This window comes from Hyalella azteca, unplaced genomic scaffold (genome assembly GCF_000764305.2).
Source record: "Hyalella azteca isolate HAZT.00-mixed unplaced genomic scaffold, Hazt_2.0.2 contig10531, whole genome shotgun sequence".
Taxonomy (NCBI): Eukaryota; Metazoa; Arthropoda; class Malacostraca; order Amphipoda; family Hyalellidae; genus Hyalella; species Hyalella azteca.
The window spans coordinates 268-25,203 of NW_025940565.1; the positions used below are offsets into that span (position 1 = coordinate 268).

Genomic DNA, 24,936 nt, shown 5'->3' on the forward strand with positions numbered 1-24,936 from the left:
CCGCACATCCATATTTAAACTATTTTAGCTTTCTAAAAGTACGGCGCTGTCGGCGCACGGCGAATTTTTTTTACCGGCATAGTACGGCGCACCATAGTGGCAATCGAGAACACGTTTTTTTTTTTAGGGTAAACATCCCATTTCTGAACGCAAATTAAGCCTATGCATTGCAGACTAAATTTATGAACGCGAATGTTAAACAATAATAATTAAATTCATTAAAATCAGTTAACAAAAAATCCGTTTTTACGCACCAGACACCGCTGACTCATACGCTAGTAGAATCGAGGCAGACGACAGTGCATGACTGGAAGCACATGCATCGACAACCATACGCGGTGCCAGTTCAAAACGCACTGCTGGGAGTGCTGGCTGGCTGCAGCTGGCAACACATTTATCGACAACACGCATCAAGCTATGATTGGCCGTTCTGACTAGTTCAGTAGTTCATATTTAGCTTACGTTCTCTCATTCAGAAAAGAAATAACTGGCGCGTTTGTCATAGGAGGAGACAGACGTTCAACTTTTCAAGTGCTTGCCTATCCGGATTTCCCTTCTGGATTCCGCTTTCGATTTAATTCCTGATTTAGAGCAAACACTGTGTTGAGCGGATTTTCGCAAATGATATATCGATCCGACACTTTGTGAACAAATTTTTAAGATAAACGTACATCATCGGTACATGACACATTTAATAATCTTTACCAAATTACAAACTAAACTATTCATTCGCAATGCCCTCGAGCGAATGAACGTGAAAAATGATCATTTTTTATTTTTTCACTTCTTCCCCGCATCAATTAATTTTCCTCATTAAGCCTAAAATATCTCCCAAACTAATGAACTTAGCAAATGTTCAAAAAATGGTGATGTTTAGGTCATGATCATTTTTTTCAATTTCACCTTTGGTGCGCCTTATACGGTTTTAAATTCACAGTGCACCTAACATCTCCTATCCTCTTGCACAGGCTTTTTGTGTACCTTTAATTAAAGGCGCAATTAAAAAATAATCACGACCAAAACATCAACGTTAGTGAAGACGTGTGCAAAGTTTCATCAAGCTGCGTTCATTAGTTTGGGAGATATTTTAGGCTCACGGAAACTTGTAGATTGCGAGCCCGGTCGTAAAAGTGTCTGAGAGGTCTTATATATGCATAGATATAATTCTCTTAATGCTTGCAGTAGTGTATTTTGAATAAATAGCTTTGTTGTTGGAAAGGTTAAGCTTGGTTTCAATTATGAAAACTTATGTGTATGAAACGTGCTACAAATTTGCTTTCATCGTGCTAATTAAAATTGAAACGAATTTTAACAGCGCCCGCAGAAAATATTGTTTGTATATAGCTTTTTTCTTAGCTTTATCATGATTGAAATTACCTAATTATGCTTATTATACCCGCTATGAACATTTTTTCCAAGAAATTCATCCTAAAATTGTCGACGCGACTGGTCTGACAGAAGCATGTGGGCCATTCCATAAGCGTGGCATAGCATAGCCATCTTGATGCCACTTCGGCACAATATTTTTCTCCATTCGTTAGCAATAGATATGAAATTTAATGCAGACATGTAAATACTCATTGAGCAGTATCGATGTTTTTTTATATTCATGTCCTCTCGTCTTCAATTAATACGGCAAAAGAGTGGAACCTAACCTAGCCAAACTTAACCAAAACTGTTTAAACTGGGAGTAGAGGATTGAGGAATGAGGAAATATGAAAAAATATCCATGCCACAAAGCAATTGGCATTGAAAACTGTGTATTTAATTTCATAAATATTGATTACGAATAGAATCAATGGGTCGTGTCAAAACGGGATGGCAATAGTGCATGCTAACGCACAAGCAATTTTTTTGATGCTGTCTTTTTTATTACCTATATTCAGGAAAATTTTTACAAGTAATATCACATTTGAATAAGCAAACTGATATGACAGTTGCGAATTATTAGAAGGCATGATTATGCTGCCGGAGGTTAGTGCTTATGCTGCAATTAATATCGTACTTTCTTCCGCAGCACGGGAAAATAACATTCTAATCCACGATCACTATGTAACGGCTAATTGCACATCTAAATGTGTACCACGCACAGTCACGCACTGGCATACATTTTGCAGTAATTCGATATAGACCAGGTCAAGAATTTGTAGTCGTTTGGTGTATCATTTAACAATGAACTTTTAATAAGGAGCTATTCCATTCGTCGTGCAAATTTACGTACTAACAGATTACAAGACTTACAGAAGTGGTATTTCAAATGATGAAAAGTGAACGAGTGAAGTGATTAAAAGTGAACGAGTCCAAATAGAGGTTTCCCCAATTCCTAGATTGCCACCATGCGGCGCACCGCGCAGGTCGTTAAAATGACAATATAAATTCCCGCGCACCTGGCACATCTTCCTGATTATCAAGGGCGATAGACACTAGAGATGCTTACTCGATGAACGCAGCTGACTCTCTCCGGAATCAAGGGCGATAGACACTAGAGATGTTTACTCGATGAACGCAGCTGACTCTCTAACCGGTCCGGCGTTCCGGACCTTAGAAAAGTTTTTTCCTATCAAACTAAATGATAGAGAATTATCTGAATCGTCAAAAATTTACCATGTACTTGCAAAAATTGAACCGAAGACTCAGATACACACAAACATTTCTAGTAAACGTGAAGAAATATAAGCTAGAATTCCGAAGATTGAAACTCGAGTGACGAAAACTGTACACTGATTTTCAAACATTACGAAGATCATAATTGAGTTCGTTGCTGTTTGTCAGGGAATGTCTGCATTTGTGATCAGCAGTTTTTTGATCGAATTTAGTAAGTTAATATCTATAGACTTTAGGAAAACGTGATTGCGACAGATAATCCGGTCGCCTATGAGCGACGTTCTGTATAGGAGCTTCCTTAAGTATCATGGATACGGACAATAATTTTTTGCCTCCCTCCTACGTAACCCGTTTACCTACAGCTAGGTCGCTACCTACGGCTACACCTTACTTTCGGAAGTGGCACCTTTAATCTATCTATAGCCCATTCCCAGGGAGGCAGGACATATTGTTGTGATGAGTAATGATTATTGCTTGAGCTAGCGGGGGGGAGGTTCGATTCTCGGGCTGGGGGAAGCGGTTTCAGAAGTGCAAACTCCGTCAGAAGTCCCAGCACGAGATTCGAACCCTCGACCTCCAGATCTATCCCACTAACTCAAACCGACGCCTTTAACCACTACACCATACTGTCCGAAGGCTGCTAAAGTTGGAACTTATATTTGAATTGCTTAACATCTCCTAAAAAATATGAATTAATTTTGTGCGTAAAATAGCTACTCGTAAGCCCATGAAGCGCCATTGTTCTAAAAGCATTATTTGAAAGGAACGTAAATTAAAAAAATTAAAGGAAAAAGAAAAAATTGTAAATATGGAAAATCGAAATATTGTCATTAGTTTCTAACTTAAAAGATGATATATATGACACTAGGTACGATATTCCGCCATCTTGGATTTCTCGCTCTGGGCTCTTTATACTCGCCTGCTAAGCGAGCGGGGGACAGGAGAGCAAACGCCCCCGAGCTGGTATCTTGGCTACCAAAAATTGACGTAACCGTCGTAGGTATTTCCGATGAGTAGAAGCGTTCAGGAGGCCGTTGTTTCAATTTGTTCTAAATTTTCAAGGATTCTACACGCCTAGAATATTGTGAGTGTTAGTGCCTCATTGGCAAGCGTTTCACGGGCCAGCTGTGCACGTACTAGTAACCTGTAATATGGCTTCCCTGAAATAATGTAGGGGCTAGTGCCAGTCGCCAATAATAATGGTAAATTCAAAGAAACATTCTAACTTAGGAGGCTTTGATTGAGCTATCAGTGATCATATTCAATAAATATATAAGAAATTAACCAGCTCGCAGAAATTGCAAAAATCTTCATAATATACAGTAAAGAATTCCCTGCCCTCGTAGAGCCTACCATGCAGGTGCGAGAGTCAGAATAAAATCCACGGAATTTGTTCCTTAAATTTAACTATAAAATCTCTTCGGCTTGGCAGGGTCGGCTGCATGACTTTCATATAAGATTGAATTCGAATCAGAATAAATTTCAAAAACATGCTCGCCAAGTTTAAGGCAAGTAATATACGTCACTAATTTCTAGACGAGAAATATATAGTAACAAAATAATAAGGACATTGTACAGAATAAACAGCAATGACTGATATCTTTCATCGCAGCTTTCATCAACTGCGCGCAATTCCCTGCTCTCAACTACGTAAATGAAGCCATGGATAATAATGAGCATTGCATTTATAGTAATTATAATGATACTTAACACTCCTACATCACTTAACTTAAATAATCAACGTTCGATCGCTGCATAATGCAAATAACGTCATGCAATAATTCGATATAATACAATAATAATAACGGAGTCGGAAATATGCAACAAATCCTAAATGGTCCTCGGTACAAAATATTTTAGGAATGATGAATGATTCATAGATTAAGTGCATCGTCAAAATCATGTCCTACGATTCATACACACATGAAACATGAAATAATGCACTTGCTAAGACAGCAATGACAAAATCTTTGTTAAATAAAGATTTCTTTTAAAATTTCGAGACAGTGAGCCCGAACTGAGTGAAAATAACGTAAGGATGAAATCATTATTACCCTCTTCTCGCGCGATCGTGATAAAACTTGGAGGCCTTGAAGTTACACTGCTGGCATTCAGCTAAACAAATGAGCGCATTACAATATTGTGTGGGGGATAATTTTGCGCTCGAATTTAATTGGTTTTACTCCATTTCAGCAGAGAGTATATTGACGGAAAGGGATTGAAATTATAAAGTGATGCAACAGGATTTATTATGGTATAAGAGGCTAATAACGTTGGCATACGCATTTAGGATTTAAATGAGACAAATGGAAATAAAAGAATAGGAGCGATAAAAATGGTTGGCTAAGATGAACAGTTATCTTATTTGGCGGAATGCAATATTAAGCCCTCGAGACCTGCTTGATGATGGCGGCCACGGGACGAACTAGGAGACAGCAGCACGTGGTGATGACGAGGTGTCAGGAGCACGTGAATACGTGTTACAGGAACACGCTTCGAATAATAATAATAATAATAAAAATAAACGCCAAGACGGTATCTTTATTTATGCATCGGCAATAGCCAGCAACGGTATCGACTTAGACTCGAACAATTGCGTATCTCGTAAATTTTCAGTTTAACGTTTAACGTAAATTTTAGTTTAACGTAGATCGGTGGATGCTTAGCAAAACGAAAAATGGACTGATTTTTGGTTACGGCGATCATGCCTTAAGTTCACAGCTCTTCGGCTTCCTCGGATATTTACTTTACTTGTGTTATTGAAATAAGCCTTGTCGTCAGTTGATTGGCAGAATCAACTAAGCTCGTAACGTTCAACGTGGACGTGTGTGTTGAACAATCCCGATTGCAGTGCAAAGAGAGCGCCCGCAGCCCAGAAGTTTCCCTTCATCTCTAAATATGTAATTTTCCCTGTTCTAAATATTTTCATTATTCCACAAAGTGTTTCAAATCGCCGCTTTTCTAAATAATGGACTTCTCCTAATGTGGACATATTTTTCTGAAAATAACTCAAATATGCAAAACATTTTTAATCAATTTATAAACAGTTTTAAAAGAACACTTCTATTATCCAAGCGAATTTGTCTACTTATGATTTATTGAAGAAAGAGAGCGATAGGTAACATCAACCATTGAACGGTTTATAAGAGCTGCCTGCTACAGTCATAATTTAATGAGGTGGCCATAATTTAAGAGCCAACACATTAAACAAAATAGCAAGTAGAAAAAATTGAGTCGAAAGATATGCGAGTCAAGTTACGTGCATTGGAATAGGAGTGTAAGTAGATATAGTGGAAGTTTGAGCCATCCCACCTTGGAATTAAATCTTTTGAAATGTTTCTACACTCTGGTTCGGTCAAGCCTAAATTTTTACGGCAACCTATACCACCGTAGATGATCAGTGTTATTTTTAATAATTTAGTTTATACAACTGATTTTGCACTATGTATGTAATATTGAAATTGTGCAATATATTGCGGGATCGTAAGCAGTACGTCTCGGTCTGTTGTAGATCGAAAGGTCGGCCGGAAGAATGTGCGAATAAAGACCATTAACTAAATTATGCATGCATTCCCAGCTAGAATTTCAAGATGACAACAATTGAAGTGATTGCGTTGGGCGTTAACGGCTACAGTCGTAAGCAGAAAAAGAAAAAAAGGCTTCACAGGAAGGTATAAAATTTTACGAGCGGTTTTAATACAAGGTGCCTTTTTCAAAAGAAATTAGTAAAAGAACTGAATAATTTAACACAGCGATTTCCGTAATTTGAATTAAGTTTTCAGCAAATAAGTTAGCTAATTTTAGATGTATACCTTCGAAATCGACACTTTATTATTGAAAATGAAAATAACTCGTTTAATTCATACTATTTCATTTCAACATCATGAGCATTGATAAACATCGGCCACGAAGATATTTGAAATTTTACTTAACGTCAACCTACATAAATTCGGACAATAAAGGTGCTTGTACACGGGGACAGTGCAGGCGGCAAGTAGATCTGGCAAATGTCGGCTGCTTGATGACTTTCCGGTAAGTAAGCCTGTACATGAGGAAGGGTCGCCTGCCGAAGACCACCACAGCCCTGGATGTAATGGACCATCATGATTCCTGCCTTCCGGAACGTAGCCTTCAACACTTCTGGATAATCATATCTAGCCGTGCGTCGAACCAGCCCTCGGTCGAACGGCCACTTGTCGAAGGACGATAAATTTTGGAACAGAACTATGCAATCTGAAACCTAACCTCAGATGCGGTGAACGTAAAATTACGTAATTTAACGATGTCTGGAAGTCATATTCGATCCGCGGCCTGGTGGTGCACGGCAGGTTTTATGCAAGGCCGGAGGAGGACAATGCCGAGTGGTTCACGGCTGATTGGTGGATGTCCAGAAATATCCAAGGCGTTCGATCCAGGGCTTATTGGTGCACAAAATTGGTGGTACGGCTGCGCTCCCCACGAGGGCAGTATTAGGTGCCGATATCTTCTCGAGTTCTCGTAATCTCGTTCGTGCCCACCAGTGCGGCGTTAGAAGCGTCGAAAGAGGTCTGTCAAAATACATAGATAGTGGCATCACCTTCAACAACTCGTGTCTGCATGTTGTTTTATACTCTTTATCTAGCCTTTAAAAACGTAATGTTGAGAACAACTAAACCCTGACTAATAAGATCTTCTTTCAGTTTCAAAATACTCGTTTCTCTCTTCATTATGTTGGAGTTACCAGCATGGCGAACATTCCACATTAATTCATATTTTTGGAATATGCCAACGAACAATTAAATATCGTCAGGACTCCACTTTGTTGGGTTCTTCTTAGAACCATTATCGTTCAAACAAGCCATGATTCAGTTGACCCAATATGCGTCACAAGTGCGGCACAGACCGTTTGCAAGATCACAATAGCTGCATCAGCGCTATACTGGCCGCTTAGTGAAGAAAACAGCACATCGTTGTCCCTCTCGGCCGCGTCTCGAGCACATGCCTCTGAAGCGGCTGAACCCCTATACACGAGGCCAATAGCGTGGACAGTTCAATGCCCGTCTGTCCCCGTGTACAGGCACCTTAACGCCGCACTGACAGTATAGAAATGTGTACCCACGTACGGCCCGGAGAGTTCTGCTGATTTAATTATCCAACAAAGGTTATTGAGGGGGAGTTGAAGAGAGGGAACGAACACAATACGGCTCGGACGGACGAAAAACGTTAATTTCTACTGAATTACGATGCAACGTGCCCATTTGTCCCTCAAAAAGAATATCATTGATGGCCTTCTTCGCAAACAACTGCTGCTGTGGATCCATCCTTCGGAGCTCGACTGCCCAAGCTGCAGCAATTTTGTCATAGTCGTCTTGTGTTTGTTGATGGCGTTCGGAAGCAAATTTTGTAAGTTCACCAGTAGAATCTAGAGCTGCGCGTTTGCTGTTGTTTCGAGGAATTTCATCATCTTCCTGAAAGGAAGTAGAAACGAAATGTATACAGCATGATCATAAATAAGGTACAATGATAATGGCGAGTTGTCAAAGATTTGGGTCTGGTTCCTGAATTATACAAAAAAATACCTAAAAAATATTTCCCAAGTTGCAATGAACACGTTTTCGGCTGCAGGTGAAAATAAACGAATGGAAATAAATTTCATCAGCTTTCAATCAGACGAATTTGTGATTTTTTAGAGCGCTTCACAGCCAAAATATAGCAATATATAAACCTTACAATTCATCACATCATTTCGGTCGACAAGAAAAATTTAGCAGTGTAATGGTGATGACAATTACAATTGAAAACAGTGAATTCAAGTTAATGAATGTAGGTTTAAATGGGCGCGTTTCAGATCCTGACAAAAATTACACTGAATTTAGCAAGCGTAATACAATTCTAAGACCGGAACAAGCACATCTGCAGAATATTAGACAATTATTTTGATCAGACTTCCCAAGTAAGGCAGAGTTCAGGCGAATGAAAATATCATTAAACCTACCCTGAATAAGAAGAGCACGATTTTCAACTACCACATTCATATTAACACCGCACACATAACTCCGTCACTAAATTAATCGAATTAAAATAATAATTTCTACCATACCTATTAATAATGCCTAAAATAATGTGATGAATAGACTTGCAAACAATTTTTATACAATAAACAACGTACTGCGTGGTCTCTGTCTTCAGTTGAATCAGTCCAATCCTCGTTGCTGTAAACATCTTCTACGTCAATTTTGATGGAGGAAGTAGTGATCGTTTCTTCTTGTGGTATAAGGAATCTCATTTCTTCAAAATACCACAGCCGGTGTTTCTCATCTTTGGTATCGTAACCAAATTTTTGTGCTCCGCGAATCCGTTTTAGTTCTTTCCGGAAGTTCGTTCGCAAAGAATTAATTTTCTTTACTACGTTTTCTTTCTCAGCACTCGGGTATTTTTCGCGGTACTTTCTTACAAGTACGTCGTATTGCTCCTTCTTTTTTGCACGGTTATTATAATCTATACACTTAACATCCCAGAGAGCCGGAAGACTACGGTACAGCGAGATAAATTCAATAATAAAATCTCTTTCTTCTTTTTTGTCACCCGCGAAAACGAGAGGTCCCGAGAAGTCTTCCGACATTCTACCTCAAACGACAGTTGGAGACCGACTGACAGAAGATTGCGCAATACTGTATCGCCAAAGACGCCAATAGACGACACAATGATATACTGTTTGCAAGATATAATTTGAATATTTGGAACGTGTAAAAATGTATTACATAAAACTGATAGTATTGAACTTGTCACGTATGAGCAATTAGATTGCGCAAACCGAATATTGCGCAATATTAATCGAGATCGTCCACAGTTCACAACATGAGAACATAAGCGGATAAGCCGTTTACTTGGAAATTGTTTTCGTGTATGGTGAAGGCGTCAATTACGTCTTGTAAAATAAAATGCTGTTACTTATTATAAGACTCAATCAAGCAGTCATTTCAAGTTAAATCTTGTCATGAGACATGAGCTTAAACCAGTTTTTCATTAGTCATTACCACTGTCACATACCAGGGCAGGAGCAGGAGGCAGGACGGCTCATTCGTGGGCAAATCAATGCTGCTGTGAGTTGAAAAATATAGCAAAACACTCACCGTTAGTTGTATTTAACTGTGAATTTTCCTGATACTTAAGGAGTAAAGGTATTTTTTTATTTAAGTTTCACGACTCGGAAAGCAAGGTCAACAAAAAGTCTTATATGCCACTATTCAACTTAACTAATAACTATCACTTGCGTCGCCACTGCACATATTATAATTATATCACTGGCACTGGCCAGTGCCCCAGTGGCCAGACTACTGCACTGCCTAGTACTGGGTGCAGGTGGTGGACTTGTGCTCCTAGTCCTAGGTAACCATACTAGGTAGTTATTTATGCATGCTGAATGCCTGAATCATGAATGCTGGTGTTTGCTGTATTGAAAATTAATTAAAGCTGAATTTAAGGCTTGTATTGGAAGCCACCTGAACTCCACAGCATTACAGGCTTACAGCAAGCTTGCTCAAGTTTGCTGCTGATGCCAAGACGCATGAGGTGAGGGCTGGTTATCTTATGTCTGGCTGACACGACGCCATAGGGATGCGTGCGTGCACTGGGTGCACAGGCTGTGTTGGGCTGGCGCTGGCCCGGACGGTGCTGGACGGCTGGACCACCTTGCAAGTTGCACCTTCACAACAGTGCACATGTCATGATGTCATCAATGAGCTTTAACTACTACCAGCAAATTCTTTGCTATTTGACGTATTTGTTCAATGTTAAATGAAGTACCATACGTAATGAACAATCCAAAATTCTAATAGTTCAAAACTTCAATGATCAATCCAAATTTATCATCCAAGATATTAAGTCATTTAACCCTTTACGCCCTGAATTTCTGGGATGAAAATTGTAAAATTCACTTTTTCGGTTTTAAGTCTCACTTCAAAGCTGACATTCTGACCTATCCAACGGTACCAAAATCGTCTGTACGTTGATTTATGCCTTGATGACAGTTTGTGAAAGGGTTAGGGGTGATTTCTTTCACTTTTTTGGAAAAATTCCCACGAACAAAAAAGTCTTAGATTTATCTTTTACATATGTGTACCAAGTTTCAAAGTTATCTGTCAGTAATTAACCGAAATAGAATTTCCATAAGAAATTGGACATTGCCATTGGAAATTGGAAATTTTATTTCGGTTACTTACCAACAGATAACTTTGAAACTTGGTACACATATGTAAAAAATAAATCTAAGACTTTTTTTATTCCTGTGAATTTTTCGAAAAAAATGACAGAAAACGTGAAATTGTTGGAAAACCAATGTTTTTTTCTGTGACGAATTCTTCACACCAGGGACTAGCTACCTTTTCCAACAATTTCACGTTTTCTGTCATTTTTTAGAAAAATTCACACGAATAAAAAAAGTCTTAGATTTATTTTTTACATATGTGTACCAAGTTTCAAAGTTATCTGTCAGTAAATAACCGGAATATAATTTCCAATTTCCAATGGCAATGTCCAATTTCTTATGGAAATTCTATTTCGGTTATTTACTAACAGATAACTTTGAAACTTGGTACACATATGTAAAAGATAAATCTAAGACTTTATTGTTCGTATGAATTTTTAGAAAAAAGTGAAAGAAAACATGAAATTCTTAGAAAACTGCCAAAAAGGGGGTACTGTAGAAATCTATCTCCTCCTATGATTTTCAAGCTACAACATCGAGACGCATATCATTCGATGCGTAAGGACCATATCTATCGATTGGTACCTGATGTTTTTCAAAATTCTAATTTTTGTGGGTAGGGTGGGCATTTTTAGAAAAAAAAGGATTTCTCACCCAACCCTTCAAAATTCCCCCCCCCCTTTTTCAAAAAAATTTCAAAAACTTAAAAAAAATGAAAAAAAAGCTTCAACCAATCTCTAGATCTTTTATTTGCAAATCGAACGGTTTATTACTCATTGCTGTAGCTTAAAAACTCTGGGAGGAAATAGGCTTGCAGTGACAATAAGTGTGAATGTTCAGTAGAGCGCGACAAAGTCCCGAGCACCTCGAAATAGGCATTCAAGGTGACATGGATGCAAGACTAGACATTACTGGAGCCGAAATTCAGTCAAGGATAGTGGGAACGACTGCATGAGCACCATCCCACACGACAGCAGCCGGGTAACTAAAGATCAGCGTCTTCAGGTTGCATATTTATGTGCCCAACCAGTAATTTTCGCCTATATTAAATGTGAAAGAACTCCCCCACCCCTAACACTTTCACGAACTGTCGTCAAGGCATAAATCAACGTACAGCAATAATTTTGGTACCATTGGATAGGTCAGAATGTCAGCTTCAAAGTGAGACTTGAAACCAAAAAAGTGAATTTTACGATTTTTGTCCCAGAAATTCAGGGCGTAAAGGGTTAAGTGAACTTGGACCTTGTTGAAGATCCATTTTCTTGTCTTCTGATTCAGCATAAAATGTACCGGTATAGTGTATACTTATAATGATATATACCTGCAATAAGTGTAACCTATTCACTTATAAGTATAACCACTTCTCAAAAGAGGGGTATTTAGTATTAAGGGGACCGGCTACCCTAAAAATCGGAAATTTTGGCTTTACCGTTTTCTTGACTCATTATGTAGCTGCTGAAAAGGCGCGTCTATAACGCAGTTTACCGCATGTCTGTGCGTGCTATAATTTTTGCGTAAGAAAATTTTAAAAATATATATATGAACATTTTTTAACAATATGTACAAAGATTTATTTGAATTAAATCTGTAAATATAGATCATTACTCTCGTTAATTACAAAGTGTTTGCACTCGTTTGAAAGCTACAANATGTAGCGGTAGCGCTGTAGCGGCAAAACCTCGTATCGCTACTTAAATATGTAGCGGGCGCTACCGCTACCGCTACATTGCCTTAAATGTAGAGCCGCTACCGCTACTGAAAATGTAGCATGTAGCGCGCTACTGCCCACCTCTGGTAATATAAAAGAACATGGTCTTATGACATTTTGAATCGATCAATGCTTCTTTATGGACCGCCGCACAACATACTAGCACCTCCCCCCCCCCAAAAAAAAGATAGCTGCATACTAAATGAATAAAAAGGGCAAGTCAGCATCATGTTGGCAGCTAGCTAGATTTGTTTGGTAGACTGAATTTTGAATTTGAAAACAAACTGCATGGATAAAGTGCGTTTCAAGTCCGTAGGAGCCAAAATTTCAGCCTGTAAAATATAAAAAATTGCATTCCTGCATTGATCTCAATGCAGTTAACATTGATAAACTTCAAAGTATCTCTCGTGCAAGAAATTTTTACTAGACAACTTTTAATTTGGATATAAACGTTACTTGAAAACTGAGCGATCTAACTTGGAGTTCTCAGTTTTGGGTTTCCCATCTCGTGCATGGTTTCCACCTTGGGTGGAAAGCTGTTTTACTAGTGAGCTTCTATTCCTAGAATACCACACTGTCTCAGAGTGTGGCTTACCATCTTGTTAACTCAAACACAATTGATCCAGATGACTAGGCAAGTTGGCTTGCCTTGGAGGCATGCACACCTGATGTCTTTGACTTAGTCAGTGATTGATCAACTAAATTGTGATCAGGTTACCAAAGCACTTAATTTTTATATTTGTAATAATAGTAATGGTTTATTATCTTTTATTGTGCATAAATAGTGCTCTTAGCCCCTTTTATTTTCATTATGATGGAGAACTGTTCACGAGGATATTTTAGTTTTGTTGTACACCCCCTAAAGATGGCGTTTTTTGTGTCCAGTTGTGGTTATGTGGAGTCCAAAAGTTTCATGTCAAATTCAAAGAGCCAGATTTGGGTCAATAAGACCCAATCAATGGGGTCTTTGGGGTGATTTCACAAGCCCAGCTAACCTGCAAGGCACTTGGTTAAGGGGAGCATCTGGGTCCAAAATCAACAATTTTGGCTTTTCCGGTTTTTCATCACATCTTAAAGCTGACATTCTGACCTATCCAACAGTACCAAAATCATCTCCGTATGTTGATTTATGCATTCACGACAGATCGCAAAAGGGCAAGGGTTGGTGGAGTTCTTTAACATTCAACATAGGGAGTAAATGCCTCAGTGCACCTTAAATAGCTAGTCTTCACACTCTCCGATCCAGTAACCCTGCAACAGTCGTAAGGGATTGTTCTTGCTCTGTCGCTCCCACCATCCTTGACAGAGATTTAGCTCCAGTATCGTCTGGTCTTGCATACTTGCAACCGTTGTAATGGGTTGTCGTTATTGGTTAAGCGAGGGAAGGTATTCAAGGTTCTTTGAAATCTAAAAAATGTTAAATAAAAGATGGCCTCCCAACTCCCCTTATAGCCATCCCTGTCCCAGGTGTTTTTCTCTTTTTTGTTCAACTTTATTTAATTCTGATGCAAAACTTCATTATAAAGGGACTTAAAATTTAAACCTAAGAGAGAGTTTCACTAACCTATATAACCTATTTGATAAGAGTTTTAGCTAAGAAAACTGAATTTGTAACCTGTGAGACCGAGAAACCAGCTACTGAACCTATCTGTGACAATCCGGTGCCCTCTGTAGAAGATGGGCCTGGTGAAGTTGTTGACCTTGCTGTGGTTGCCATTAACCTGTGGAGGCTTAAACCTGCGTCTCTGATTAAAATTCCTGTTCGTATTGACAGGAAAGAACTGTCAGCACTAGTTGATTCTGGTGCAACTGCAAGTCTCAGAAGGATTAGTGTAGTTGAAGTTGTTCCATGTACTGATGAACTCCAAGATGTTATTGGATTGGGAGGTACCACTTGCGCTTTGGGAAGGATTTATTGTCGGGTTGAATGTCGTTGCATCACTTGTGTTGATTCGTCTTTCTTGGTTGTACCTGACTCCTGTCTTGAGCATGACGTCATTCTTGGTAGTGATTGAAGGAGAGTATTAAGAAAAGAATGTGCTCTACATTCTGAGTTGGTTTTTATAAAAGAGAAATGAGAAATGTGCTTTATCTCTGAATTGTGTTTCAGATGCTTTCTTTCTTTAATAAATCAATTATTTAAATCCTAGTTTGTTTATTGTTTATTCCACTTGAATTGGTCATAGAATTCAAACAGCAATCATTTTATTTCAAATCTTACATTCTGTCTGTGCCAAAACTAAGTAAAATGGAAGAAAATTCAGATATACCTAGAGGAAAAATTGTTTCTTTTTCTACATGGGAACCAATTGTTCCAAAGGACGACATGCTGGTGAGTTTTGCTTTTGCATTGGTAAATTTATGACTAATCATCTATATTTGTAAATGGTGCAATACATGTTGTATATCATATGCTATTTCTTGTTCCTGGGGTAATTTACATGCAGTTAATTGTTGGCCATAGTCACAAAGATGTGCTATCAGCTCTAGAACTTGCGAGGCATTTCAAGGTCAAATTGATGAAAGAGTACTGTAAATTTGCAGGTAAATTTTTGTAGAATTTTAAATACATTTCTCTGTATGAGCAATAATGTCAATCAGGGCTTTTTGCATTGCTGTTCACTTTAGAAAATAATCAAAATATAAAGAGTCCCATATAAAATCCTATGTATGTATAAAGACGTCAGTAATAATCTATTAATGTAAGCAATTACATTAAATGATAGCGAGAAGATAGTTCATCATATTGGTGCGACAAAAAAAATCTGTCAAGATAATAATTATGTTTTGAGATTCAAAAGAAGATACAATAAAAAAATTGTATTTAAACTTACAATTGAGCAAATGAAGGAGATTTTTCTCATTTTGTTATAAATTATTTTTTTTTAAATCTTAATCACTTACAGTATTTGCAAACCTGTAAATAATTATCAGGACTACATGTCACCATTTTCAAGCTAACCTTGCAGTGATCAATGACCAATTACATATCAGTATTGGATGTCGTGTATACACACACTTGCCAGCTAATGCTGAAGACCTTAACAACTTGTCATGTTAAACATGCATGTAGAAACCTGGGTTAATCTGCCATTAATTAAGTTCTTCACATAGGTGGATTCAGGAAGCTGAGATGTGATCTGGAGGTATGGGTTTAATTTAGTTAATTAACACAGGTAAATAAGATATTTTAGTTTCTTCTCATTTTGGAATTGAATTTTCTGTAGTAATGTTCTCAGATAAGATCAAACTTAAATGACATTTTAATTAAATGAGGCTGAATTTATGTTATATGTAGATGACTTGTCAAATATTGACATGGGTAAGGAGCTACTGCCTCCAGAAGTGTGTTCATAGTTTTTTCCTGGTGTAGATCTCTTTCTCAATATTCAAGAAAATTCTAACCAAGATTTTTCCTGGGTGAGCAGTTGGTCTTCAGTAAGTTTGCTGCTTTATTTCAATGACATGAAGGCCTCGTTTTTTGCCAAAATTTATATGAATTATGCAGAGTTAGAAATATGCCAACAGGGCAAACACTGAGAACATTTCATCTGTCAGTAGTCAATATAACTCAGTTCCAAAAAATATTTATAAGTTCTCCAGAAATTTACTTGTCTGATATTAATTAAATTAATTTGTCCCAATATATTCATACTATAGAAATAAATTGGAAAGTAAACCTGTTGAGACCAGTTTTAAACTTTATAAGTTTAATAACTTGTATTTTTAATGTAGGCAAATAATAATCTGAGATTAATTGCTTGCTCTTGCAGCTTGGACAATGTCGTTTTGTTGGAGAATTTGAGAAGCTTAACCGCATTGGTGAAGGAACCTATGGTGTAGTATGTAAGTTAATAAGAATCTAGCTAAACAAAGATATTAATCTAGTTCTTATGGTTTTTCAGCTGTAAATGGACAAATGATACTAAACTCACATTCTCATTGAAAAAAGTATTTTTTGTGCCATTCAATTTCATTTTATTATTTATTGTGAAAATATATTGTATGTTCCTATAACTATGAGCCTGAGGCTGTGAGTCACAGATGTACATATTTCAGGCACTTTTTTCCCATTTGTTGGTATACAGATTATCCACCAAGTTCTTTATTTTCAGACCGGGCACGTGACAAGAGCACCAATGAGATTGTTGCCCTGAAGAAAATTAGAATGATCCAGGAGAAGGATGGGATGCCCATTAGTGGCCTGCGGGAGATCTTACTGCTGCAGCAGTGTGAGCATGAGAATATTGTGGCTCTCAAGCAGGTTGTAGTTGGCCGAAGCCTTTCAAGGTGTGACTATCTAACAACCACTTAACTTTTCCTGACTTTTCTTCCTGATCAATAAGTGCTCAGTTATTCCATGAATAAATAAGGCATGCTCAAATATTTGATCTAATACAAAGTAATTTGTTTGTTATTCAATATCCTACACCAGAATGATCTGGGAAATTATTGTAATTTTCTTCTATAAACATCAAGCTATGTTCACAGAAATCACTACTAATTTTAATCATCAATCACACACATCATCAACCAAAATACCCCAAAATTTTTCACATTACCTACATTTCAAATATTGTACTACCTATATACTTTGGTAGTCACAAATTTGTCTAGCATGTCATTAACCCCATACATTTGATTCATAATTCATACACTTTAGAAATATACTTCGCATCAAGGTTAAAGAGACATCAATGTTTCAAGATTTGGTGATACTGAAGTAATGAACACAAATGGCAACGGATTTAATTTGCATATTATGTATGTGGTCTTTGCAGTGTTTTCTTGGTGATGGAATACTGCGAACAAGACCTGGCCAGTTTACTGGACCACATGTCTGCTCCTTTTATGGAGGCACAGACCAAGTGCATCATGAAACAGGTGAGACATCAGTTATGTTTTGTCATCAAGTTTCTGTACACTTCATTTCTTATTTGTATGGAGTCAGGAGTGATATGTTTGAAATTGTCACGTGTGAAATGCGTGTGCCTTCTTGTCTTTGGTTCAGACTTTGTAAGATATAAATGAAGATAATTCAACGGTAATGTATGCATATTGTTATAAGCTGAAGGAATATGTAAATTTATTCTATATTGATTAAGGGCGAAGATATCATTGTGGTTTTGAACACATCAATACAAAACTTGGGGTCACTGCCCAGAAAAATTCGAGTGGTTAATAGAAGTACAAGTTCCGTATTAAACTTCATGCACAGTTGACGAGTTTACATCATCATAGACTCGTGTGGGATGTGTTTTCACGGGGCTATTCAAACCTGAAACACGACGGCGGAGGGCGTTCAAATTAAATAAGTGATCATACGGCAGACGTGCCACTCTATTCTGGTCCCGTAGGGAAGATTGAACAGTCATTGGAGCCTTTTATTTTTGCAGTGATTGACTTATCCCTTTGGTTAAAAAATTAACTTTGAGGTTTAAAAGAATAAATATCTGGCTTAAAATCTATTCGTATGTGTGTGTCTATTGTACAAGTAAATTTGTTTGGGTTGTGTTGTGTCTTGGGATTTACCATACCTTTGATAAATTTAAATAAAGGCAAGGTTTAATTTCGAATTTATTTACTCTATTGACTTATTGACTATGATGAATTCCTAGATAACCTTATTTAGGAACGCACCTAAATTGTACCTATCACTCTACCGTCCCTACGTAATGAAATGTTTATTAATACGCTAAAAGTGCCGAGGAATAACAAAGTGATGAAGTAGAAATAATGAAATACAAGAAATAACACAATTAATTTTGTATAAAGATAAGAATAAAGATGAAGTGGTTTAGGTGGATTATTTCCTTGAAATGAATCATACCTGCATTTGAAATGTCCCATTGCTAATGTCAACTATTTTTATACAGGTTTTAAAGGGTCTGGCCTATTTACACGGCTGTGAAATTGTCCATCGCGACCTGAAGGTGTCTAACTTGCTGCTCACCAACACAGGCTGTATTAAAATTGGTAAGCAAGACTAATATTGTTCATAATTGTAACTGTCTTCTACATTCCAAACTGGTAATTCCAGGTTTGATGTATAGAAAATATTTCTTATTTTAAAGAAACTGGGCAAAATTAAGTAATTTTTATGTAGGTACAATTTTAATTTTTGTTCTAATTTGGTAACCACAAATTCTTAGCACATCAAGTAAAAAGTTGGGATCACAATGACTTGAATGTAATCTCGTCAAAAAATTAAATTTGCATTTATCATTGTATCAGACATAACTTTGAGTAATGCTTATCATCCTCACACTGCATTTTTAATTGTGCTGTTTCATTCTATAGTGAAAGGAATATTTATGTTTTCTTTCTTATAATGACAGAATTGTAGACCATAAATTTCTATTATTTTGAAACTTTTTTTTTTACTATAAACTCATTCCCTTAATAGCACTCGACTAGTATAGAATGTGTGCAGTAATTAAATCGTGCCCAGTGGTTACAGTTCAGATTACCAAGATTGACGCAGAGAGGCGCGGGTTCGTTCGATCCAGCTCTGTGCGCCAGTTTCTGGTCAGAATCGGCGAGGAGGCCGGGCGGTCAAGTACAGCAGAATTGAAGCAGCGAGTTGCGAGTTCGAGATCGCAACACGCAGTGAATGTTCTGCAATGTTAAGAATTGGCGACAGGCCTACGGCCTAATAAACGCTCAAACCGCTATATTATTTCTATATATTAATCAAATACCCAAGGTGCATTTATGGAAAAATGTCCTAATGTTGCTTCTCCAATGTCCAGCTGACTTCGGTCTGGCCCGTGAGCTAGGTTACCCACTGTCGCCCATGACTCCTCAGGTCGTCACTCTCTGGTACAGAGCCCCTGAGCTGCTGCTGCAGGTAGCGTTCCATTGCTTTGCTTCAATACTTTTGTATGTATTTAAATCGGGTACATTGTATAATTGATTCCTCCACTATGACATCTGCATGATGCAATAAAGAAGTTGATATTATATTTGAAAATGTAAATGGTGAATATTACGCGACAACTGAAAACTATATAATAATAAAACAAATGCTTGTGAAGGCAGGTATCCAGACGTCGGCCGTGGACATGTGGGCTGCAGGATGTATTCTAGGAGAGTTGCTGCTGCACAAACCTTTGCTGCCAGGCAACTCTGAGATCAACCAACTCAACAGGATCATCGACCTTCTTGGTATCTAGACCCCAACGAAATAACATTGTCATTTAATAAATTAATTTGAATGAGATGTGCATGAACAAATTCGTTTAATATGTGAGCAGGTAAGTAGTATATTTAGTGACACACAAATCGGTGCCTCACAAGTTGGACCCTGAATACTATTGCGTATCTAACATTTTTTAGAGCCTCCTACATAAAGAATTTAAACCAATCCCATTGATTCCTCCATCTCTTGTGACTACCGAGTCACGCGATTGCGTCGTATGTCATATGAGCAGCTTTGTGTCGAATGACCTGATTGACTGGATAGGAATAATGATTTTTCTTCATAGATATCTATAATAATCTATTCTTTATCTTTCATCCTTGTATCATGACTCGCCCCAATACCGTTCTATTTTCGTCTTGGTTCATACGTGATGACCGGAAGAAACGGCTCATTATTTTACCTTTCATCGCGCCTAATTTTTGAGGAAAGTAATTTGAATGTTCTTCGTTTGATGATATAAAATTTAAAAACTAATTTGAAGAATGTAAATTTCCAAATTGATTTATCATGATGTCTAAAATCACTATTTTTCGAACGGGTTATATTTCAAGATTTACTAAATTTTAATGGTTATTACACATTAATTTTATGGTGTTGTTTGGTTTGGTCCTTCAGGTACCCCAAACGAATCCATCTGGCCAGGATTCCGCAAAATAAAATCCCTGAAGTCATTTGAGCTGAAGACGCAACCTTATAACAACCTCAAGTCGCAGTTCCCGCACCTCTCAGCGCCTGGTCACCGCCTCCTCAACTTCCTCTTTATGTACGACCCTAGCAGAAGGGCCACCGCTCAACAGGCGCTCGACACTTTATATTTTCTAGAGGAACCTCTCCGTGAGTATATTTCTGGATCGTGGCTACCGAGAAACCTCTTATTTAAGTATATAAAGCAAGAGGAGGTCTTCATTCAGCGTTTCTGTTGACTATGTACCGTGACTATCGTTTCTTAGCCATCTCACGTGATTTCTTTGTGAATTTCAGCCTCATGAATTTAATGTACGCCAGGTATAATATTGATCTCTTTGATCCAGATGCGTGTTGCCAATTGATTTGGAGTATCATTTAATATATTGGTGCCGTCCATAATCTTGAGGGACTATTTAAGTGCCTGCTGCACCGGCGAGCACGTTGCATCAATCTTGAATTAAATTGAGCGATAGTTAATGGTGTTGCTGCAGTCAGTGGTGGTGACGATGGACACGAAAAAGTTGTTGCCTAGTAATTAATCGCACAGCTTACGTCAACTCTAACTGTAGATCCTGAGAAATTTAGTTTATAGAAATGTGTTGTTAATTCGGCGGAGTTACGTGGTCTACATATTTAAGAATTCTAATCTGCAGCATCTCGTCGGCTATCATTGTTTTTGGGAAAATTTTTATACTATTCCAGGGCGTGACAAAAACCTAATCAACATTTTTCAGTGTTTCTTATGCCTAACTTTAGCAGCAGTTTATGATAAAGCTAAGCTTTGAGTATAGGCCAAATTTCAAATAACCAATTTTTGTTCGCTTCAAGATTTTAATATTTGTTTTTTTTTTTGTGCAGCTTGTGACCCGAGCATGATGCCAACATTCCCTCAACATCGCAACAACAGGCGCTCGACCTCCTCAACCGCCCCCAAGCCTGAAGTGTCCGCCGCTCTTGCTCCTGCCGCCCTCGATGTTTCTCTCCTCGCTACCGCCAACCCTCAAAATATGTCCATCCAAGAACTACTAAAATACATGTCTACATCTAATAACACGTGAGAAAGTCGGTGCTTTCAATTTGATTAGGTAAAACAAGCGGCTATGGTTATTGATCGATTTTGCAAGTTATTTGATATGAAACCTGACTTTGTACCAACGAATTTGTTAACATATTTATGCCTAAAGAAAGCGAAACGTATAATTAGGACAGGCAAGAATAAGATTCGGTTGTTTCGGTATGTCATAATAAGAGTAACAGAGAACAGTGTATTACATTTTCACAATCATGTACAGATTCAGAGGCAACATGATGACAAGTGAATAAATGATTACTAAAAAAACGAATCAAATAATAAGTGAATCATTGAAAGAGAACTAACGAGTAAGTACTATTGATTGCCACCACTTGCAGCATTTCAACCTTCCGATCTGGTATTCAAAGTAGAAAATAAATATTTAAAAAAAGATACCGTCATCATTTTCCTACGATGTAGGTAGTCCACTTGTGAATTAGATCGTTATTAGCTTCTTGATGCACACTTGTCATTCGTATGCATGTCCTCCCTTCGTGAAGTGTTTTAGCAAATTAAGTTGCGTGTCGTCTACTGTTAACAATAGTTTCTCTGACGCCAAAACGTAATCATCCAGTGATAAACAAAATAATTAAAACCCGTCACAATTCCAGTTTGCTAGGGAGACGGATAGTTATAAAACCGCCTTCACAAAAAAGGTCGCCGATCTAAACTGAACTAACAAATGAATTTACAAGTCATGTAAACAAATATAAAATGCCAGAAATGAAGTTATTATAATTCGAAGTCCTTTTACAAGTTTTAAGTCACATCAACGGTATGTGAACACATTGTTAGAAACATATTACGAAGTTTATCCTTTTATCACAAAATCATGTTTCGGACCTATGTAAGTTCGACAATCGTCTCCTCACTCCTTTATATTTTGGAGGCGCAAGAACAAAGGAAAGATTTTAACTTCTCCATGATTTAAAAAAACTAATCAAGCACTTAAATAAAGGATTCGTATGTCTATGAACTTCCTCATCTCGTTCTGATTCGATTTCTTACGATGAAATGAAGTGTGAGATGATACGAAAGAGTATCATTTTCGTAAATGAAACGATCATGCACAAGAAAATAACACAGATCTATATTAATGCAACTGAATTAAAGTCAACAGTGGAGACAACGTAATGCATCTTGAAAGAAACAGCATTCCGGTATCTTAGCTCGCAATTATTTTAATCTTAATCCTAATAATCATCCGTTATCAACAATTAAGTTCCGTTTGCATTCAGCAAATTTGAGGACAAGTTCTTGTGAGGTAAACAATCTTTGGAACAATCTTATCAGCCTCTAGTTAGCGCAAGAAGGAAACGTCACGTAACGCAGCTACGCGCGCTATGAAAAACTTCAAACATCGTAGACATCAGCTATGTTAACAAGCATTACTCGGGGATTCATATCGAATAGTTCGAAATAATGCGAGACAGGTACTCTGACGGGGCCACAACCCATGTCCACGGTAGTGGTGAGACCGCTGAGCAACACCTCTTCACGTGGCAATCCATAATGGCTCACGCCCTCGATGGAGTCATCCTTGTGTGGTTCTTCCGATTTCCCTCCATTTTCTGGTGCGCCAAGCTCTTCAGTTCGAGCTGAGGAGGTCGACGACCCACCAGCTTTCCTACTTGCCTTCAAAGCCAAGCTCTTGCCTCGAGCAAAACTTGATTTCCTGGCGGTTGCTTTCATGGCACGGCCTGGCATGGGCCTAATGAGAGACATCGAGCTACTGGAGGTGCTTAGCTGCACAACCTTCTCTGCTGCACTTATTATATCATTCTCATTCGTATTGAATGGTAGGTGCGAGTGCAAGAAGGTATGATGTGATCTAAGCATCTCATAGCCATTAATGAGGTCGTTGCAATAGGCGCAACGATACTCACCGGGACTGCTCGCTTCGCCCGATGTCGAGGCGATAGCGTCTGCAGCCACAGCAACTGTGGCGCTGTCAGCAGCAACATTCGTGGCTGACGCACGAGCTTCGACGGCGAAGCGCGAAAAATTTGTCACCATATTGCTGTGGCTGGCTTTCATATGGCGCTGAATCATTTTACGCGTCTTGCTACTGAATTTACAAACGTCGCACCTGCATATGGAGGAAAATAATGTTTTTTAGACATGATTGAATACACCGGCGCACAGACCGACGAGGTCAAAGGTGTCAGTTGACTATACACTATAAGACAAAATCGTATGAAGTCAAACAATCAATTTAAGTTTCACGGAAAAAAGGACATGGATAATCATTTAAATAAAAACAATTGAAGCGACACCTTAGCCACGTGAATAATTATCTCATTGCAAACAGGTCTTTAAAATAAATCCAAAACCCTGTCTACAACATTTAGATCATCAACAGTTATAGGTGTAGAATTTGTTAGCTTATTATTCACCATACAAGTACTCCATAATTGGTATAAGAATACACGACACCAAGACGTGATGTTGCGTAATTAAACTACAGATCCAGAATAATTCCACGAGCAATGATTTATGTGAACCACACTGATGATAACATTCCCAGTTGTGAAGACGGGAAAATCAAAGCAGCTGAACAACAAAACTCAAGCAAGACCAAAAACTTAATAACTTTACACAGGAAACTACAAAACCAAGCAAAATGATACCGCATTGTGCATGCTTCAAGCATACGCGGGTAATGCCTTGAGGGATAACAAAACGGAAGTTTTATGAAGGTGTTCAGCGTTAAATATGTCTAGTATAAATAGAGACGTCAGACGGAAACTTAAAAAAAGATCCAATAGTGTTTGTTAAAATACCTGAATACCCAGAAGCCGCACCGGTGAACGAATGTAGCCGCAAATACGGCTACATTCGTTCTAGGATTCACAAATAACTGATTGTAAACTGGAAAAAAAATTCGTTTAATCAACAGTTTTGTAGGACAAATTTAGCTGAGAAATAGTATCCCGCGCCGCATTGCTTATCCTTCACTAGCTAGTACAATAAAGTTAAACATTTCGTACAGTTCAATTCATATTTTTAATCACAAATGCTATCCAGGGAAATTGAACACAGCCGCTATCATTGTAAAAGCAACCGAGTTCACTAATCGGGTCGGTATCGAGTAAAGCAGAGTCTGAAGCAATAGTGGAGTTTACTAACTGCCAGTAGACAATGTTATCGACTTTCATTGTAGGTCCCTTCACTGGTAATTGTTAATAAATGGTAAATCAAGGTACGTTAATTTTGTGGCACGTTGTACTAGAATTAAGTAATGGAAAAAATTCGTTTGGTAACTTTGCTTTTACTTAAGACATCAGCAACGAAAACGGACAAGTTGTAGAACAATTATAAAAAAGATCCGCAAAAATTCAAATCGAACGCGAATCGAATTTACAAGTAACGAGTGCATTCTCGTTAATAGAACTTAAAATTAAAATTAAGCACAGTTAAAAAGAAGACATACTAATTAAATGACTAATTGTGTACACTTGTTAACGTTCCTCAGC

General features: G+C 37.9%; 3 protein-coding genes across 4 annotated transcripts in view; 1 reads left to right on the forward strand and 2 right to left on the reverse strand.

Annotated features, from left to right (window-relative positions):
* Nucleotides 1-7,635: 7,635 nt before the first annotated feature.
* Nucleotides 7,636-9,414, reverse strand: LOC108681929. Its single transcript, XM_018171010.2, has 2 exons — nt 8,753-9,414; nt 7,636-8,051 (listed from the first exon to the last, which is right to left on the reverse strand). The coding sequence occupies exons 1-2, from the start codon at nt 9,203-9,205 to the stop codon at nt 7,746-7,748; spliced, it is 759 nt and encodes a 252-aa protein (XP_018026499.1). The 5' UTR covers nt 9,206-9,414; the 3' UTR covers nt 7,636-7,745.
* A 5,199-nt stretch (nt 9,415-14,613) lies between these two features.
* Nucleotides 14,614-21,853, forward strand: LOC108681933 (cyclin-dependent kinase 10-like). Of its 2 annotated transcripts, XM_018171014.2 has the most exons (9): nt 14,614-14,829; nt 16,271-16,343; nt 16,613-16,787; nt 17,279-17,381; nt 18,374-18,473; nt 19,250-19,347; nt 19,535-19,664; nt 20,317-20,535; nt 21,247-21,853. In XM_018171014.2, the coding sequence occupies exons 1-9, from the start codon at nt 14,746-14,748 to the stop codon at nt 21,444-21,446; spliced, it is 1,182 nt and encodes a 393-aa protein (XP_018026503.1). In that variant the 5' UTR covers nt 14,614-14,745; the 3' UTR covers nt 21,447-21,853. The 2 variants fall into 2 exon arrangements, with proteins under 2 accessions (XP_018026503.1, XP_018026504.1); XM_018171015.2 differs by lacking the exon at nt 16,271-16,343.
* The window catches only part of LOC108681932, a 37,936-nt gene continuing 34,613 nt past the window's right edge, over nt 21,614-24,936 (reverse strand). The window contains exon 24 of the mRNA XM_018171013.2: nt 21,614-23,549. Within this exon, the coding sequence (XP_018026502.2) occupies nt 22,814-23,549 (736 nt within the window). The 3' untranslated portion in view covers nt 21,614-22,813. The remainder of the gene's footprint in view (nt 23,550-24,936) is intronic.

Excerpts from the sequence above, each read along its gene's own strand:
- LOC108681929 (XM_018171010.2), bottom strand. The coding sequence starts at position 9,205 with ATGTCGGAAGACTTCTCGGGACCTCTCGTTTTCGCGGGTGACAAAAAA. Across the intron at positions 8,052-8,752 it reads CTGAAGACAGAGACCACGCA|GAAGATGATGAAATTCCTCG; the intron begins GTACGTTGTTTA and ends ACTTCCTTTCAG.
- LOC108681933 (XM_018171014.2), top strand. The coding sequence starts at position 14,746 with ATGGAAGAAAATTCAGATATACCTAGAGGAAAAATTGTTTCTTTTTCT. Across the intron at positions 16,788-17,278 it reads GTTGGCCGAAGCCTTTCAAG|TGTTTTCTTGGTGATGGAAT; the intron begins GTGTGACTATCT and ends TGGTCTTTGCAG. Across the intron at positions 17,382-18,373 it reads CCAAGTGCATCATGAAACAG|GTTTTAAAGGGTCTGGCCTA; the intron begins GTGAGACATCAG and ends ATTTTTATACAG.